The sequence below is a fragment of the Lynx canadensis genome, chromosome B2 (genome assembly GCF_007474595.2).
Source record: "Lynx canadensis isolate LIC74 chromosome B2, mLynCan4.pri.v2, whole genome shotgun sequence".
Lineage (NCBI taxonomy): Eukaryota > Metazoa > Chordata > Mammalia > Carnivora > Felidae > Lynx > Lynx canadensis.
Genome location: NC_044307.1, coordinates 57,922,482 through 57,939,756, shown reverse-complemented (window position 1 = coordinate 57,939,756; position 17,275 = coordinate 57,922,482). Strand labels below are relative to the sequence as shown.

At 37.9% G+C, this 17,275-nt stretch overlaps 1 protein-coding gene across 1 annotated transcript in view; it reads left to right on the top strand.

The window, feature by feature from the left end:
• The window catches only part of EYS (eyes shut homolog), a 1,650,074-nt gene that overhangs the window by 1,584,049 nt on the left and 48,750 nt on the right, over positions 1-17,275 (top strand). Inside the window, exon 39 of the mRNA XM_030315776.1 lies at positions 2,953-3,127. Within this exon, the coding sequence (XP_030171636.1) occupies positions 2,953-3,127 (175 nt within the window). The remainder of the gene's footprint in view (positions 1-2,952; positions 3,128-17,275) is intronic.

Here is a 17,275-nt window from a genome sequence, read left to right as displayed (position 1 = left end):
TTATCATAACTACTTTATCATTTGCAGGAAGTGTGTTATGAATAGTTGTTGTGTGGTGCTACACTAAGCAGATTATACTTTGCTATATTAATAAGACTGAAAATATACAATATTCTACATATGGCTTCTACCATAATTGCCTGTAAATTGTATATATTGACTGACATGAACATCTCTCTGTAAAAGAAACACATTCAACTATTTGTATTAGCTAAATGTTTCTCCAAATATAGCATTGCATTGCCACGTTTTTAGCCAAAAATATATTTTAGCAGTTCTTCATAACAAGAGCATTTAATTTATCCATATAAAGGAGAAGTGCTTTTAAATGAACAGCTTCAGAATTTAATACTTATTATAGTCATTTAACAAGTTTTTTCTCAGTGCATGATTATAAAAATTTTTTTTTCAATTTTTGCCAAAAAAGATAAACAATTTTATAAAGGTCGTAAGGGATTTGAGACAGTGAGGTAGACAGGATGGAATACAAGCCCTACTAATTGCCAGGGATCATACTGGCCAGTTTATGTATATCACCTTATTCCTCTTAATCTATAGATTATCAGATATTCTTGTCCCCAGTTTAAAAGTGAAAAGGTCAGCACTCAGGTTTCGATCACCGACCCATTATGTGGCAGAGATTGTAATTGGCTCCAGACCCACCTGACTATCCTGCACTTCTACTTTGCTCTCTGCTCAGTGCATTTCGCTACGCAAAAAGCTTGGGAAGCCCTGCTTCGTTAATTAAGTTACCTGGTTATTGGGTGTAGACTCAGTAGCATTCATTAATTTCTTCATTTTGTACAGTGCTTTTTTGTGTAATAGCAGATGGCAGTACTTGGAGAAATAACAAAGGTTAAATCTGAGGAAGAACAATCACTTCTCTCACAATAAGAAAATATCAGCGCCTGCTGAGAATGGTGCTTGTCAGTGAAAATGCCAGTGAGAATTAAGTTGGAGAGTAAATTCTTGACCTTTCAAAACTGAACCCATCTTTTTCACCATGAGGAATTATTCCATGCTTTTAGCTCCTGAAAGTTTCAAAAGTAAAATCCAGTCCGGCCTTTCTTTTACCCTTTTAAAGACACTATTTATGGTTGATAACCATATTGACCTAAAAGTACTTTATAAACAAACTCTAAGTGCTAAAGGAGATGAGTAAAATTGTAATGCATTTCAGGATCCCAAACAGTTCCATGGAGAGTCTTTGTTGAACTGCCCTTTTTGTTTATATTTGCCTAATCTTGGTGTGTTAAAGATCCTTTTCCCTCCAGCTCTGAGTATAATTGACAAATAAAATAGTATATAGGTGAGGGGTACAGTGTGACGATTTGGTACACATACACATTGAGAAAAGTGTGCGTGATCAAGTCAACCTTCTGTGTGCGTATGGTGAGAACACATACAATCTACTTCCTCAGCAAATTTCAGGTGTATAATACAGTATTATTTACTATAGGCACATGCTGTACCTTGGATCCCCAAAACTTATCCATCTTGTAAGTGAAAGTTCTCACAATTTAACCAGCATCTCCCATTTCCCTCACACCCCAGCCCCTGGCAACCACCATTCTACTCTGCTTCTATGAGTTTGACTTCTTTAGATCGTACATATAAGTAAGATCATACAGTGTATACCTGGCAAAGAGCTTTCTAGGGATCTATGTAAAGACAAATCTCTGAGGGAAAAAAAGATAAATGCGACAACATAAATATTATAAACTTCTCTACATAAAAAATAGAAGCTTCACCATAAGCAAAATTAAATGGAAAATATTAAACTGAAGAAAACATTAACAATATATGACAAAGAACTAATATGCTCGTTATATAAGGTCTTCCAAATTAATGTTTAAAGGGGTGAATTGAGAAAAATATTACACAATAAGCATATGAAAAGGAAAAAATACCAATGACTAATAAATTTAGTAAAAGGTTTCCAACCCCAAGTAAAACCAGCAAAAGGGCATTTTATTATTTATTTCATTTTAAAATGAAACATAATAATCTCTTGCATTGTGGTAACTGTGAAGAAGCAGGCATTCCAGTGCACAATTGGGGAGATACAATTGTGCGAAATATCTGTGACACTTGGGCACACTTCAGAGCATCCATACTGTTTGCCCTAGTTGTTTTACTGCTAGAAATTAATACTGAGAAAATCATTAGCAAATGCACAAAGATATACATATAATGATATTAATTATAGCATTATTTTTAATAGCAAAAAAGGTATAAATTAGTCAGTTGTCCAATTGAGGTTAATTAAATATATAAAAGAATATTATGCCATCATTTAAAAATAGTTTATGCTATTAGGAAAGAGTTAGTGGTATTTATACTATACTAATGTTTGGAATACTATATGCAATATAATTTAATGCAGGATTCTGTTTTTGTTTAAAAGAAAATACAGGGGCGCCTGGGTGGCGCAGTCGGTTAAGCGTCCGACTTCAGCCAGGTCATGATCTCGCGGTCCGTGAGTTCGAGCCCCGCGTCAGGCTCTGGGCTGATGGCTCGGAGCCTGGAGCCTGTTTCCGATTCTGTGTCTCCCTCTCTCTCTGCCCCTCCCCCGTTCATGCTCTGTCTCTCGCTGTCCCAAAAATAAATAAACGTTGAAAAAAAATTTAAAAAAAATAATAATAATAAAAAAAATAAAAGAAAATACAGCTAAGCATAGAAAAAATAGTGTGTATATATGTATATTAATAATTAGTGGTATATAATATATATGAAAGTGTGAACTATTGTCTTTTCTAGAGTGTTGATATTATAGATAATTTTTATTTTTCTCTCCGTGCTTTTCTGTGTTTTTATAGTATTTTTCTCACCAATTGACATGTATTGGTTTATGTCAAAAAAATTTTGCTTTAAAAATGAAAAGTAATTCTCCTCTTGTTTTGTCTGTTTCTTCCAGCTTTGTAATATGATGTATTTTTGCCTTTCTTCAAGGTTGCATTTTCACTATTCAAGTTCGCACTGAGAAGAATGGCCACTTCAGAAGCCTGGGAAATCCTGAGGGCCACCCAGATGCTGGGCGCAGTGTTAGCCAGTGTGACGTTTCTCCTTGCAGTTTAATGAAATGCAGCAATGGTGGGACATGTGTGGAGAGTGCATCCACTGTCCAGTAAGTACGATGTTATTAAGAAAGAAACTTGCAGGTTATTTGCATGTTAAGTAGTATTCCACTCACACAAACTAGAAACACAGACTGATGCTCACATTTAAAATGTTTATCTGTTGGGGCGTCTGAGTGGCTCAGGAGGTTAAGTGTCCAACTCTTGATTTCAGCTCAGGTCATGATCTTGTGGTTCATCGGTTCCAGCCCTGCATCAGGTTCTGCATTGACAGTGTGGAGCCTGCTTGGGATTCTTTCTCTCTCTCTCTCTCTCTCTGCCCCTACCCTGTTCTCATTCTCTCGTAAAATAAATCAACAAACTTTTCAAAGTAATAAAACTTTTTTATGTCAACTTTATAGGTGTCTGGGCCACAAATAAAAGCAACTGGAAGAGGGTCAGAGCAACATTTATGCCATCTTGTCAATTTTTTTAAACAATAAAAAGGAATAACTACATGTCTTTCCAGACACCGTGGAAAATAATCTTACATTCATCACATTGAGAGTGTTGTCAGAAATATATATTTTTTAATTTTTTTTAATGTTTTTATTTATTTTTGATACAGAGAGAGACAGAGCATGAGCAGGAGAGGGGCAGAGAGAAGGGGAGACACAGAATCTGAAGCGAGCTCCAGGCTCTGAGCTGTCAGCACAGAGCCCGACGCAGGGCTTGAACTCACGGAGTATGAGATAATGACCTGAGCTGAAGTCGGACGCTAACCGACTAAGCCACCCAGGCACCCCCAGAAATATTAATCATACAAGGGTTTGCTTATTGGGATTTGCTTTCATGTTGCATATTCATATTTCATACTGAACTCCTTCAGAAAGGGTCCTCTCTAGGTGGACCCTAGCAAAGCTGTGTGGTGTGACTTCTGAACTACTTTAGTATGAAACAAAACATGGACCTGTTGAGTGGGAAGAACAAAGGAATGTTGTCTTGTAAAGAACTTCTTTCATTGAGCATCTCCTCGATGTGCAGGTAATATATGAGGGTGCTCTGGGAATATGCCAAATAAAGAGGAAGTAAGCACTCCATCCTTCAATTTCTTCCACTCTGGCTATTCAGTTTCTTACATCCTAGCTGTTCTCTACATGTATGAGACAACTAGAAAAGTGATCTGCCCGCTTTTGTCCCACAGGACATGTCAGAAGGCATGATGCACTGCACAGCTAATTCGAGCTCACTGCAAAGCAATTCAGGAAATGGGATACCAGAATATCCCCTAGGAGACAGGAGCATAGATGAGCACACAGTCTTACAAAGCCTGAGTGAATCCCTTACCTCCCCTAAGCGGTTCCCTTCCACCAGCCTTCCACTGGAAAATAATCAAAAGCAAAGTGCAAAGTTCAAACAACTGCTAATTACAATGCACGGGGTTAGTGAGAAAACGCTTCTTGTTGGAGGAGAGGAGATTGTCATTACATCTTACTCTTTCTTACCCCAAGCTCTCCAATGACTTCTTAGGACATGTAAAATAATACCTAAATCTTTGACCTTAACCGATAAGGCCCTATGTGGTCTGGCCCCCACAGCCTCCTGGGCCTTCTCTCTTACTCCTCACTCACTGTGCTCAAGTCCAGTTCGCCTACTTCTGTCCTTAGAACACAGCTCATTTCTGCTTCTAGACCTGAACACTGTGCCTTCATTCAGGGAGGCCCTCGCCAACAAACAGTCTCCATTCGGCTGCCTCCTTATCACCTCCTCAGAAAGGTGCCCCCTTAGATCAACCCAAAACTATCCCTCCCTCTAATCATTCTCTATCACATCATCATATTTTACTTTCCCCATAATATATTATTCTCTAATTTATTTATTTGTTTGCTTGTTTGTATGTTGATTATTATTTTTCCCTAAACAGTGGGTCTGAGCTGTCACTCTACCATTTTATCCCTCATACCTTGAAGAGTTACCTCTCATAGAATAGGCATTCATTAATTATTTGTTCAGTTAGTGAACCAATAAGTAAATGTTCAATGAAAAAAGTAGAAGAAATCTTTATTCCAAAAGTTTTAAGCAAAAGTGCAAATGTAAGGACAAGCAGGGTGACCCCATGATGGTCATGATAATGAAGCCAAATTGACTAAACAGAATATTTTAATTAATTAGCTATGAAAAATGGGACAGATGGAAGGATGGGAAATATACATGATGGATAACAGATTTGATTGTCCTCAAGAATGAGATATAAACCATTCCTGGACAGGAAAAAGTCATGGTAAAGACAGTCCTCTTGATATTCCTTTGCAGCATTGATTTATTGGGGAATCACTAGGAGACAGTTTTGGAAAATCTAAGCATATTATGAGGGGCCTGGTTCTAAGAAGTAACCATAGAGGTGTCTGGGTGGCTCAGTCGATTAAGCATCCAACTCTTGGTTTTGGCTCAGGTCATCATCTCATGGTTCGTGAGTTCAAGCCCTGCATTGGGCTCTGTGCTACTTAGGATTCTCTCTCACTCTCTCTCTGCCCCTCCCTTGCTTGCACATGCTCTCTTTCTCTTGCTCCCTCTCTCTCAAAATAAATAAGTGAACTTAGACAAGAAAAAAGAAAAGAAAGGAAAAGAAAAGAAAAGGGAGGGAAGGGGAGGATGGGAGAGGAGAGGAGAGGAGAGGAGAGGAGAGGAGAGGAGAGGGAAGGAGAGGGAAGGAGAGGGAAGGAGAGGGAAGGAGAGGGAAGGGAAGCCATAAAGGGGTGCCTGGGTGGCTCAGTAGTTTAAGTGTCCGACTTCAGCTCAGGCCCTGATCTCACAGCTAGGCTCATGAGTTCAAGCCCCACCCCCACCAGGCTCTCTGCAGTCATTGCAGAGCCTGCTTTGGATCCCCTGTTTCTCTCTCTCTGCCCCTCCCCCACTAGCATGCGCATGCGCGCTCTCTCTCTCTCTCTCTCTCTCTCTCTCTCAAAAATAAACATTAAAAAAAATAGAGGGGTAGCCATAAAAAAGGAAAGAATTAGTTTGAAGATATTGCAGAGATATATTCATGGTACATTATGACCTATTGCTTATGATTGTGAGTGCAGGGAGGGTCAATGGGGAGTCAAATCTAAATTATCAAATCCAAAACAAGTATGAAAAGGCTTGATGTGTTCTGGGATGTCCAAGACACCTGATGTGCTAAACAATAAGCTAAAAGCAAAAGCCCATAGAAGTACGAAGGACAAAATCAACGGGTTGGGACACCACCCTCACAGAGTAATATACTTTGAATTAGCTCAACCATTATGATTTTATTGTTACTTCTTTACAATTTCTAATGAAACCTTTAGGCTTGCTTTACAACTTATGCATTCTAATTTGCTCTACAACCAAGTTTAATTATTCAAAAGAACAAATTTACCTCACTTTATCTAAAGAAATGTCATTCTTCAGGTAACCTACTAAGTGTTTTTGTTATCTTTTAATGTGATAATAAATAAACTGATAGTAATAAAGAATGTGATAATAAAGAATGTAAGACAGTAAGAAAGCATGGGAAATTGAAGGCCCAAGTAGGAAATTCACTCTAATTCCTCACTATTCCATGTAGAACAAAGGGCTTAACTGTTGCCATTTAAAAGCCACAAGTGTTGGGGCACCTGGGTGACTCAGTCAGTTGAGCATCTATCTGACTCTTGATTTCAGTTCAGGTCATGGTCTCAGGGTTCATGAGATCTAGCCCTGCATTGGGCTCTGTGCTGAAGGTGCCTAGCCTGCTTGGGATTCTTTGTCTCCCTTTCTCTATGTCCCTCCCCCACTCTCTCCCTCTCTCAAAATAAATAAACTTTTTAAAAAATCTAAATAAATAATAAATAAATAAATGCCACACGTTTTAATTAGAAAATATAGTGTCAAGTGTAGACAGACACCTAGAATTATTTGCAGATTATTTTGACTAATATACAAAATTTTCTTGAATTGTGATAGTAAAAGTAATACCATACAATCGCATGGCAGTTTTTGGCTAACAGAGCATTTTTTGCATATATTATTTTCATTGCTCCTAATCACACCTCCCCAGATTAGTCAAGGCAGACATTCTAGTCCCAATTTAATGGATAGGAAACAAAGCCCCAGAGACTGTGAGTGAATCAAAAGGATAAAACCAGCACCTTAAAAGTAGAACAGCAGGACCCAAAACCAAACTTCCTAGTCTCTGGGTCAAAATTCTCTCCAGAATCTAAATAATAAGAAATGAATTTAAAAGCAACTAATAATACAGGTAAGGTAACAAAAGTATTAAGTATCTCTTCATCTGCTGGATGTAATCTGTTCATTTATTTTTAATTTTTTTTAATCAAGTGTCTTCAGTGGACACTTCATATGTTCTCCAAATTGGGAAGTACCTTGCCTCGTAATAACAAAGACCCTGGGGGTTTCATAACCTCCTGTGTGGGTGGAAAGCGGGACCTTATAATCTCACATGAGAGCTTTGACTTGAATAACAAATGGACTTGCTTCATGCTGACACATTTGTTTATAGGATTCTGAAAGCTTTCTTATCAAAATTGAGACCAATGTTGGGATTTTCTTATGGAGATAACACCGAAATGTTTACTGTATTAACTACGTGTAAAGCACCACCGTAGAGTCAGAAGTAGCTCTTGTGAGTACTATATAATAACATTAAAAGGACAGCTCCCTGAATTTGAAAGAGGTAAATTTTATGGTCTGTAAATTATTCCTCAATAAAGCTATTTAAAAATATTAAGGTTCCCACTCATGGACTTTCAGCTCTAGCGGCAGCATTTTACAGAGAATTTTATTCTTTTTGATAAGTTTTGTAATTCTGCTCTAATCTCAGTAACAAGAATCCCCTGTTTAAAAGAAGATGTTTTCTTTGTAATATATGCTTTTCCATGGTGTTTAAGAAGTTTTCCTCTATCTCAGGCTTTTAACTTTACATGGCTCTACACTTCTGTTTTTTTCCTGAAGCAGAGTACTATTAAATTGAATTTCTGGGTACCGTTCTAGGCAGATCAAAGCTAACGTTCAGTCTTTTTCTTCAAAATAACTAACACGCAAGATAAAACGTTTTTTAAATGCTCAAGAGGCAGGCCCCAACCCAGAAGCATAAATTTCATGGTGTTCGGAATAAATTTTAAAAGAAAAAATCTCAAAGCCGGTCAAAGCACCTTAACAATGCACAGCTGAATGGTACAAGTTTTTTTCAAAAAGAACTCAAAATGCTTCCTTTGGTTCCATGCATCACAGCCGGGAGTAGGAGGCGCCATTGGTACATACGGGGAGGTCTTGAGCCAAGGAAGGTGGGAGGGGGGGCCTGATATGGCTGGGACCCCGCTGGGGATTCTGTAAACCCCTAAACGCCCTGCTTCTCTGCTCCATGCACATCAGCATCCACAGATCCAGCTGTGTCCTAATGCAGTTTCTCCGATGAGGGTATAATAAGGCAGAGTTCATGTAAGGCCTTTATGCTCTTGGGATGAGCTCTGATGCAACAGAGAACCAGTGAGCTGTTTCTACTGTTAGCAGCCAAGGATTTAAAAAAAAAAAAAAAAAAAAAAAGATTTGTTTAGTTGTAACTTATCTACGTACATGTGTTTTGTACAACATGTTTTTAAGCTGATTTTACTTCATTTAATTTGCACTTTGCTTGACCTTTGTTAAAAACAAGACAACAGGCCCAAAATGGAGTTGCTTATGCTACACCCCACATCACCAAACCCAGACCTGACTTAATTATGGTTAGGCTTTCCCAGAAACGGGATCTTAAACCAGTCACTCAGGAATTGCCTGATCAGCGCCAGTTAGACAATCTGCGTGATAGACCCTTGCCATCCCCTAGAGGGAAGTGACTTTGCAACAGTCTGCTTTTTGGCCATCCTGCTTTCCTTATTCCCATCCCTTCTGCCTGTAAAAGTCTTTCATTTGGTACAGCTCCTGGAGCTCCTCTCTATCTGGTATATTACAGGCTGCCCAGTTCAAATCAAGTGTTCCTCAGATAAACTCAAAATTCTTTTTTTTTTAATTTTTTTAATGTTTATTTATTCTTGAGATATAGAGAAGACAGCATCCGAAGCAGGCTCCAGGCTCTGAGCTGTCGGCACAGAGCTCAATGAAAGGCTCAAACTCAAGAACTGTGAGATCATGACCTGAGCCGAAGTTGGATGCTTAACCTACTGAGCCACCCAGGCGCCCCTAAACTCAAAATTCTTACTATGCCTCCGTTTCTTTTAACACCTGAAAGTCATCTTTTGGTGATGACTGAGAAGAATGTGAAGTGTGTTCCTTTAAGAAAAACACAGTGTAGGAAAAGCAAAACTTACAAAAACAAGCTAAATATAAATATGAGCAGCAGTAAGTACAATTGGAGTTTGGAGAATGTGGATGTAAGAGGTGAAATGCACCCAAGATTTATACTAAGCTCATAAATGAGGCCTATTTACAACATAAATCTATCGCTGAGCACCAGACCTCACTGATCCTGCGTTTCCTGATTCTTTTTTGGCTCACAGATGTCTGAGAATAAGGTGAGATCTAAAAATCCTTTCCTCAGAAAAACAAACATACTAAGGACACAAAAATCTGCATAAAATTTTGGAGGTTTCCAAATTCCATAGAGCCCAGTCGTACATGCTCCAGGGCCCCACAAACTCTCCAAATTAAGAATTCTTTGCCCATTTCGTCCTCTTCTTTGATTTCCATTGGCAGTGCTTCGTGCGGTCTAACCAGTGATCCTCTGCCGGACGGTATGACCAATCGTTGGCCAACTAGTACCCTGCTCCCTAAACTCTCCTCATTGTAGAGCTTGCCCAAAATTATGCTCATGTCTCTTTCCTGCTCAACATGTTCCTTAGGCTTTCATCTGTTGTTCAAGGTGTATCATGGCCTGCTGTCACCCTCTCTGCTCCTGCTTTTCTCCCTGCTCATTATTCCAGAGAATTGTATGATTCTCTCTGGCCCCTCAACTAACACTTCCTCCCCAAGCAACCAGCGGGTGTAACCTGCCAGGTAGCTCACTACCTTGCATGTGGTTTTCTTCCTTTCCCTGTGACTTTGTTTTTCTCTCACTCTTGCTTGCCAGGCAGAATACCCCTTCCTTTCCTTGGAATTGCTTTTATTTTATTATTATTATTTGAGAGAGAGAGAGAGAGAGTACAAGCGGGGGAGAGGGGTGGAGAGGGGAGAGTACAAGTGGAGAGAGAGAGAAAGAGAGAGAGAGAATCATAAGCAGGCTCCAGACTCAGCACAGAGCCCGACAGGGAGCTAGATCCCAGGATTCTGGGATTATGACCTGAGCAGAAATCAAGAGTCAAATACTCAACCAACTGAATCACCTGGGTGTCCCTCCTTTGAATTGCTTTTAGACTCTGTTTTCTAGAGACTACAAGTTAAGTATTGGCCTTAACTTCTTACCTATAAGATGAAGGAAAAGTTCAAAAAAATTGTCTAATCTAATGTTTATTTATTTTTGAGAGAGAGAGCAAGAAGCGTGAGTGGAGGAAGGGCAGAGAGAGAGGGAGACACAGAATCTCAAGCAGGCTCCAGACTCCGAACTGTCAGCACAGAGCCTGAGACGGGGCTCAAACCCATGAACCGTGAGATCATGACATGAGCTGAAGTCGGACAGTTAACCAACTGAGCCACCCAGGCGCTCCAAAAATTGTCTAATCTAATGGTGAGGCTGTAGAAAAACAGACACTGTTGTTTACCAGAGCAAACTCTATTTGTTCAAGCACAAGACGTTTATCACTAGGTATCTGATTGGTAAAGCTAGAGAACATTCATACAATGGAGGACACAGCTATAGAAATCTTTATATATTGCTGTGTTGCTGTGAAGTGATTCTCAGGATATATTAAGTGAAAAACAGTAAGATAAAGAAGTATGTAAGAAAAGGGAATGATAGATATAGATAAATAGATATAAATACATACATACAGGTATACATAATACACATATACACCTGCTCATATTTTTCTGAGTAGAAAAAAAACAGAGGAAGATTACAGAAAAAAAATTATAAATGGTTACCTGTAGCATGAGGAAGAGAACAAGGAGAAGTAATGGGGATGAAAGCCAGACTTTGAAAAATATAGTTTGCTTCATAGTTTTTATTTGGAGCTAAGTAAATGTTTCACCTGGAAAAATAAAAAAAGAAAAGGAGTAATTCTTAAGCATTGAAAGAAAATAAAGAAATAAATGAACCTAACTGTATTTCAAGTTGGTGGCATAACCTAGGAGAGATTTAATGCAATTAACTTTAAAACTGACCATAAAGTGGGTTATATCTTAGTGGTGGCATTAGTATTATTTTGTAACTACAAATGAAAATAGCTAGGTAACTTGATGGATGGATGAATGAACAGATGGATCTAAACCAAATGAGTAATTATGTTAATATTTCTCATTAGGAACAAGATACTCAGCATAAGATAAAAGAGATACAGACATAAAATCAAAGAAGTAAAAATCTTCTCATTTTTTATTTGAACTAGAAATAACATATGAATTCATGACTTAATTTTTCTCTTTCTAAAGTTCTTATTTCCTAGCTGTGTCCACCAAAGAAATCTAGAAACAACATAACTCAGTAGCAATGAAAACTCTAGTACCAAAAGTGTTAGCTCCAAATGCTGTTTTTCACAAAAAATAAACCCAAATTTCAAAGAACTAAAAAAAAATAAAAATAAATATATAATTGTACATTCAACTCTGGGGTAGGAAATGTATGATATGATCCTGGATGTCTTTTTGTACCTGAGAGCAGGAGAGTGGTCAAAGACTACTACGGTCCTTTTAAAAGAAGACAGAAGCCAACTTAAAGAGACCCCACTGGCCAAAGATGGGACAGTTTCAGAATCCTAGAGAATAATGGATTTTAACATACCGATATATAAAATACACATAGTTGTGAGGATACTCCATACATACATTCTACCAAGGGATTAAAAAGAAAAATAAACTTGGCACCTATGGAGATTGCTAGTGTACCACTCATTATTCTGAAATTCAACAAAGGGGAAAGATAGATAGGTTCAACCTTCCTTTTCTGTAAAAGTCTATTTTTGAGTATAGTAGCCGGCCTCCAGGTGGCCCTCCTTCTGAACACATCCTTCTGCAGTCCCCTCCCACACTGAATAGGGCTGACTTGTATAAATAATAAGTAATTCTGGAAATGACAGCTTGTGACTTCAAAGTTAGATAAAGAGTCATTGGCACTTCTGCCTTCCTTAAATTGTGAAATTTAAGGATTAAATGATTCTGCCCACTGAGCAGTTGTAATAACGGCCAGATTCTATTTTATATAGTCCCCCTGGCAGTTGTGTAGAGAACAAATTTGCAGTTGGCAAGCCTGAAAACAGAGTAGCCTATTATGAGTCCATAATAATAATAATAATAATAATAATAATAATAAATGGCTATTATTGTCTTAAGCCTATAAGGTCTGGGGTAATTTATTATGCAACAATAGAAAACTAATACTAAATAATATTAACTAGCCAGATAATTGATGAGAAGTAGTTCTTACCAAACTGAACTAATTTAAGTGCAGGATGAATAATAGAAATCAGAAATATCACCATTTTGTAACCACCCCAGAAATAATGGCTGTTTGAATCATTTAGTGAAATCTTGACAGAAAACTATACAATGGTTGGATCAAGCTAATCCACTTAACTAATGCCACTTGAACCAACTGGCCTGTCACAATTAAATGTAGAGCAAACAGTATATGCCTCCTGATACGATGTCATTGCAACTACACAATACCATCTCTAAAGTATGAAAAAACCTGAACATGAATCTAATCAAGCCTCTATATCTACAAGACTATGAGAAATAAAGGCAATAGAGGAAAGCAAGTTAAATGACATTATAAGGATATAAATGGCCAAATCCAGAATATGGCAAATTCTGCTGGACAAATAACAAAAATCATATGGATGGAAAGAAATGCAGAGGGACAATTTTTATCTAGGTAACAAGCCTTAAGATACATTCTATGCCGATGCATTTGTGGGACTTGCTTGGATCCTAATGAACTGTCAAAAAAAAAAAAAAAAGAAACAGCAAAGAAATTTTTTTGAGACAAACATAATTAACTGAACATGAAAATTAGATGATCATAAGGAATTAATGTTATTTTTGTTGGGTATGATACTAGTATTTGGTTGTGTTTTTTCTTAAGTTTCTTATCTATTAGTGATATATACTGAAGTATTTACAGCTAAATGGGATTTGCTTCAAAACATTTTGGCCAGGACACCTGGGCAGCTCAGTGGGTTAAGTGTCTGACTCTTGATTTCAGCTCAGGTCATGATCTAATGGTCTTGAGATCAAGCCCCAAGTCCAGCTCCATGCTGAGTGTGGAGCCTGCTTGGGATTCTCTCTCTCCCTCTCTCTCTGTCCCTCCCTGACTCATGTATGCTCTCTCTCGCTCGCTCTCTCTCAAAATAAATAAACATTAAAAAAAAATTGGGGGCCAAAAAAAGAAAAATAGTAGACAAAGAAGCAAATGAAACTAAAGAGCCAAAAACTGATCACTTGAAGCTAAGTGAGAAGGATGTTTATTAATACTTCTTTCCTACTTTTGTATATGCTTGAATTAAAAAACAATAGTACATATAATATATACTTTGTCTAATTTGTAAAATTCATAAAGTATAAAATAAGAATATACTCTTGATTCCACCAGTTACAGATAACTACTTTTAAAAGGTGGGGATTTTTTTTTTAATATGAAATTTATTGTCAAATTGGTTTCCATACAACATCCAGTTCTCATCCCAGCAGGTGCCCTCCTCAATACCCATCACCCACTTTCCCCTCCCTCCCACCCCCCACCAACCTTCAGTTTATTCTCAGTTTTTAAGAGTCTCTTATGGTTTACCTTCCCCCCCCCAACCTTTTTTTTTCCCCCCTTCCCCTCCCACATGGTCTTCTGTTAAGTTTCTCAGGATCCACATAAGAGTGAAAACATTTGGTAACTGTCTTTCTCTGTATGACTTATTTCACTTAGCATAACACTCTCCAGTTCCATCCACGTTGCTACAAAAGGCCACATTTCATTCTTTCTCATTGCCAAGTAGTATTCCATTGTATACATAAACCACAACTTCTTCATCCATCCATCAGTTGATGACATTTAGGCTCTTTCCATAATTTGGCTATTGTTGAAAGTGCTCCTATAAACATTGGGGTACGATACCCCTATGCATCAGCACTCCTGTATCCCTTGGGTAAATTCCTAGCAGTGCTATTGCTGGGTCATAGGGTAGATCTATTGTTAATTTTTTGAGGAACCTCCACACCATTTTCCAGAGTGGCTGCACCAGTTTGCATTCTAAAAGGTGGGGATATTTTATTCCAGTCTTTCTCTGCCTTCAGTTCTTAGCTACTAAAACTACACAAATCCACTATTTGATGCCACCTATGGAAAACATACTTGAAGGATGTAAATTCTAAAAGAAGTTCATACTTTCTGTTCCTTTATCATTTAAGTAGCAAGAAAATAACAGAAGTAAGAATTCAGTGTAGATTTTAGCAAGCTTCCCAATTACTGTGCTTTAAGAGAAATATCTTTTCTCTCCTGGTTTTTGTGTAACTCAGATGTCAGTTGCTTTCTACCAGAGCCTTGAGATCTACATAAACTGTGAAAGCCCAAAGATCTTACCAAGATTAATGCAGATTCCAGGATGATTGCGTATGTCTCACTTCCACCCATGCAGAGTCTACTCTGTACAATGTATGCCTAAAAGTGACAGCTTATTTGATTTCTACTAAATTAACAAAACCATTCACACTTTGAGATAGATCAGACTGTTTATACTTGTGCAGAGAAAGGGGATACATGCAATGATTGAAGGGAAATGTTTATATTATGGTCACCTAAACAACTTCCAACTTATGTTTTGGTCATCCCATCACTGCAGAAAAAATATATGGCCACTCCACAATACTTACTCTTCGTCTTCTTGTCATTGCTTCATTTTGCTCTAACTGATTCCCTAGGTTAGAACAAACCAAATTTCCCTTCTGGCCCCAGGCAGAGCAGTCTGCCTATCTTCCTGTGGTAGTCCAGCCTCATGCTCCCATGACTGCAGCTATGATCGACCATCCACTCCAAACTCATGTAAATAGTTTCCCAAAGACAGTTCTCTCTCTAAGAGGAATTGAGTCCAACTGCTAACATAAAATAATGTTTAGGTCCTTACACTTGGACAACAGAAACATTAGAACTGAGGCTCACAGAAAACGACCAGTACTTTTACTAGTGTGTAAAGGTAATTTCATCTCATCCTTCTACACTCTGTGAGATGTCATCAAAGAGTTTGTTGAGTGATCTCACCAGCAAAGAAAGGAAGCGCCTGGGTGGCTCAGTCAGTTAAAGCATCAACTTCAGCTCAGGTCATGATCTCACAGTTCGTGGGTTCGAGCCCCACATCAGGCTCTGTGCTGACAGCTCAGAGCCTAGAGCCTGCTTCAGATTCTGTGTCTCCCTCTCTCTCTGCCCCTTTCCCGCTTGTGCTCTGTCTCTTGCTATCTCTCAAAAATAAATAAATGTTAAGAAAAGCTTTTAAAAAGAAAGGAAAGCCATGGGGAAATTCAGCAGGTGGAGTGCTTATAACGACCCTTCCTTATAAGCATGTTTGGTCTTAACATGCCATCACTTTCCACTATACAGTAAGGTCTATTTGTTTTAGTGCTTATTTGCATATTTTTCAAAGCCTCAAATTTTGTGCATGTCATTTGACATCCAGTAAATTTTGGCAGGTAAAGTGATATCCATCATATCACACTTACCTTATTCTCCCAGCTTATTACTGAAATGGAAGTAAGTCATAAAGAAAAGCAAACTGACATGAATGAAACCATTGAGCACAACAGATGGCCTAAGGAGGAGATTCAGGTATGTTTCTCTTTCCCTTCAAATTGCAGAGAAATACTTTGTGTATACGGAAGTGGAGTCCTTTAGTCTATGTGACCATCTATTGCTAAATAACATGCATTAATCCCACTTTTCATATGAGTTTATTATCACATTACATAGATTTCATTCTAGGTACTATGTCTGTGATTTTGCTCATGCACATAAAACCCACAAATCTGTAACCATAATTTTCTTACATACCCAGCTCAAGCTAAATTTGCTCCAAGAACTTTTTCTTTTTTTTAAGATTTTATTTTTAGTAATCTCTACATCCAATGTGGGGCTCAAACTCACAACCCCAAGATCAAGAGTCACATGCTTCACCAGCTGAGCCAGCCAGGCACCAGCCCCTCCAAGAATTTTTCCTTTCTGTTCTCCTCTCATAATGTTGTTTCTAATAATTTGCCCTCATTAGCCTTAATATAGAAAAAAGAATCTCTCTTATGCAAAACAGTGAGCATCTATGTGATAAACTGAAAAAGTAGGTTAAGCAGTGGTTATATTTCTCTAAGTCTCTGTTTTTCAAGTGCACACTGAAAACTAGTAATTGCATTTACCTCGTAGGGTTAGTTATGGGTGTTAAGTAAGTTCCTACCTATGAAGTACTTAAAATGGTTCCTGGAACTACAGTGAGGCCCTAATAACCTTTGAATAGTATATTTTACATATCTATATTTCATACAAATAATTTGTTATAAATAAAATATAGTAAAGGAGGCCAAACTGTGTTTTCTGCTGTGTATTCTGTGTGTACCCTGGTAACGATGTGGAGTGGGACATCATACTAGTCCTTTGGTGAATATTTAGTAAGAAAGTGAATGATGTTTAAGTGATATTCAAACAAAGAATACTAAATCTTCCATTATCTCATTTCCAGTTTAACTTTTACATGTCAATGTTCACCTTAAACTTCAGAAGTCTCAGAATTGCCTAATTACAAGAAAATGAAATTCTTCATGTTGAATATCTGTTGTAACAAGAAAAAATTAATCCGTAGATGTTTCTAAGCTATGACATTGGCATTAAAGCCCAGTTCATCTACAATTTAGAAATTTAAATCAGTTTCATCCTAAATGCACAGATGTAAAATAATTAACTGTATTAGTAAAATACTCCAGTACTCAACTCTTGATTGCCACCATGACCAGCTGTTACTCATATTTCCAAAGTGCCTAACACTTTCTTCTGTGTTATCATTCCTCCATGTTTAGAGACAAAGGAGCCCACAAACTGTTCTTTAGGTATTAACAACTGAGGATAGCTAACATTTTTGGAATGGACTTAA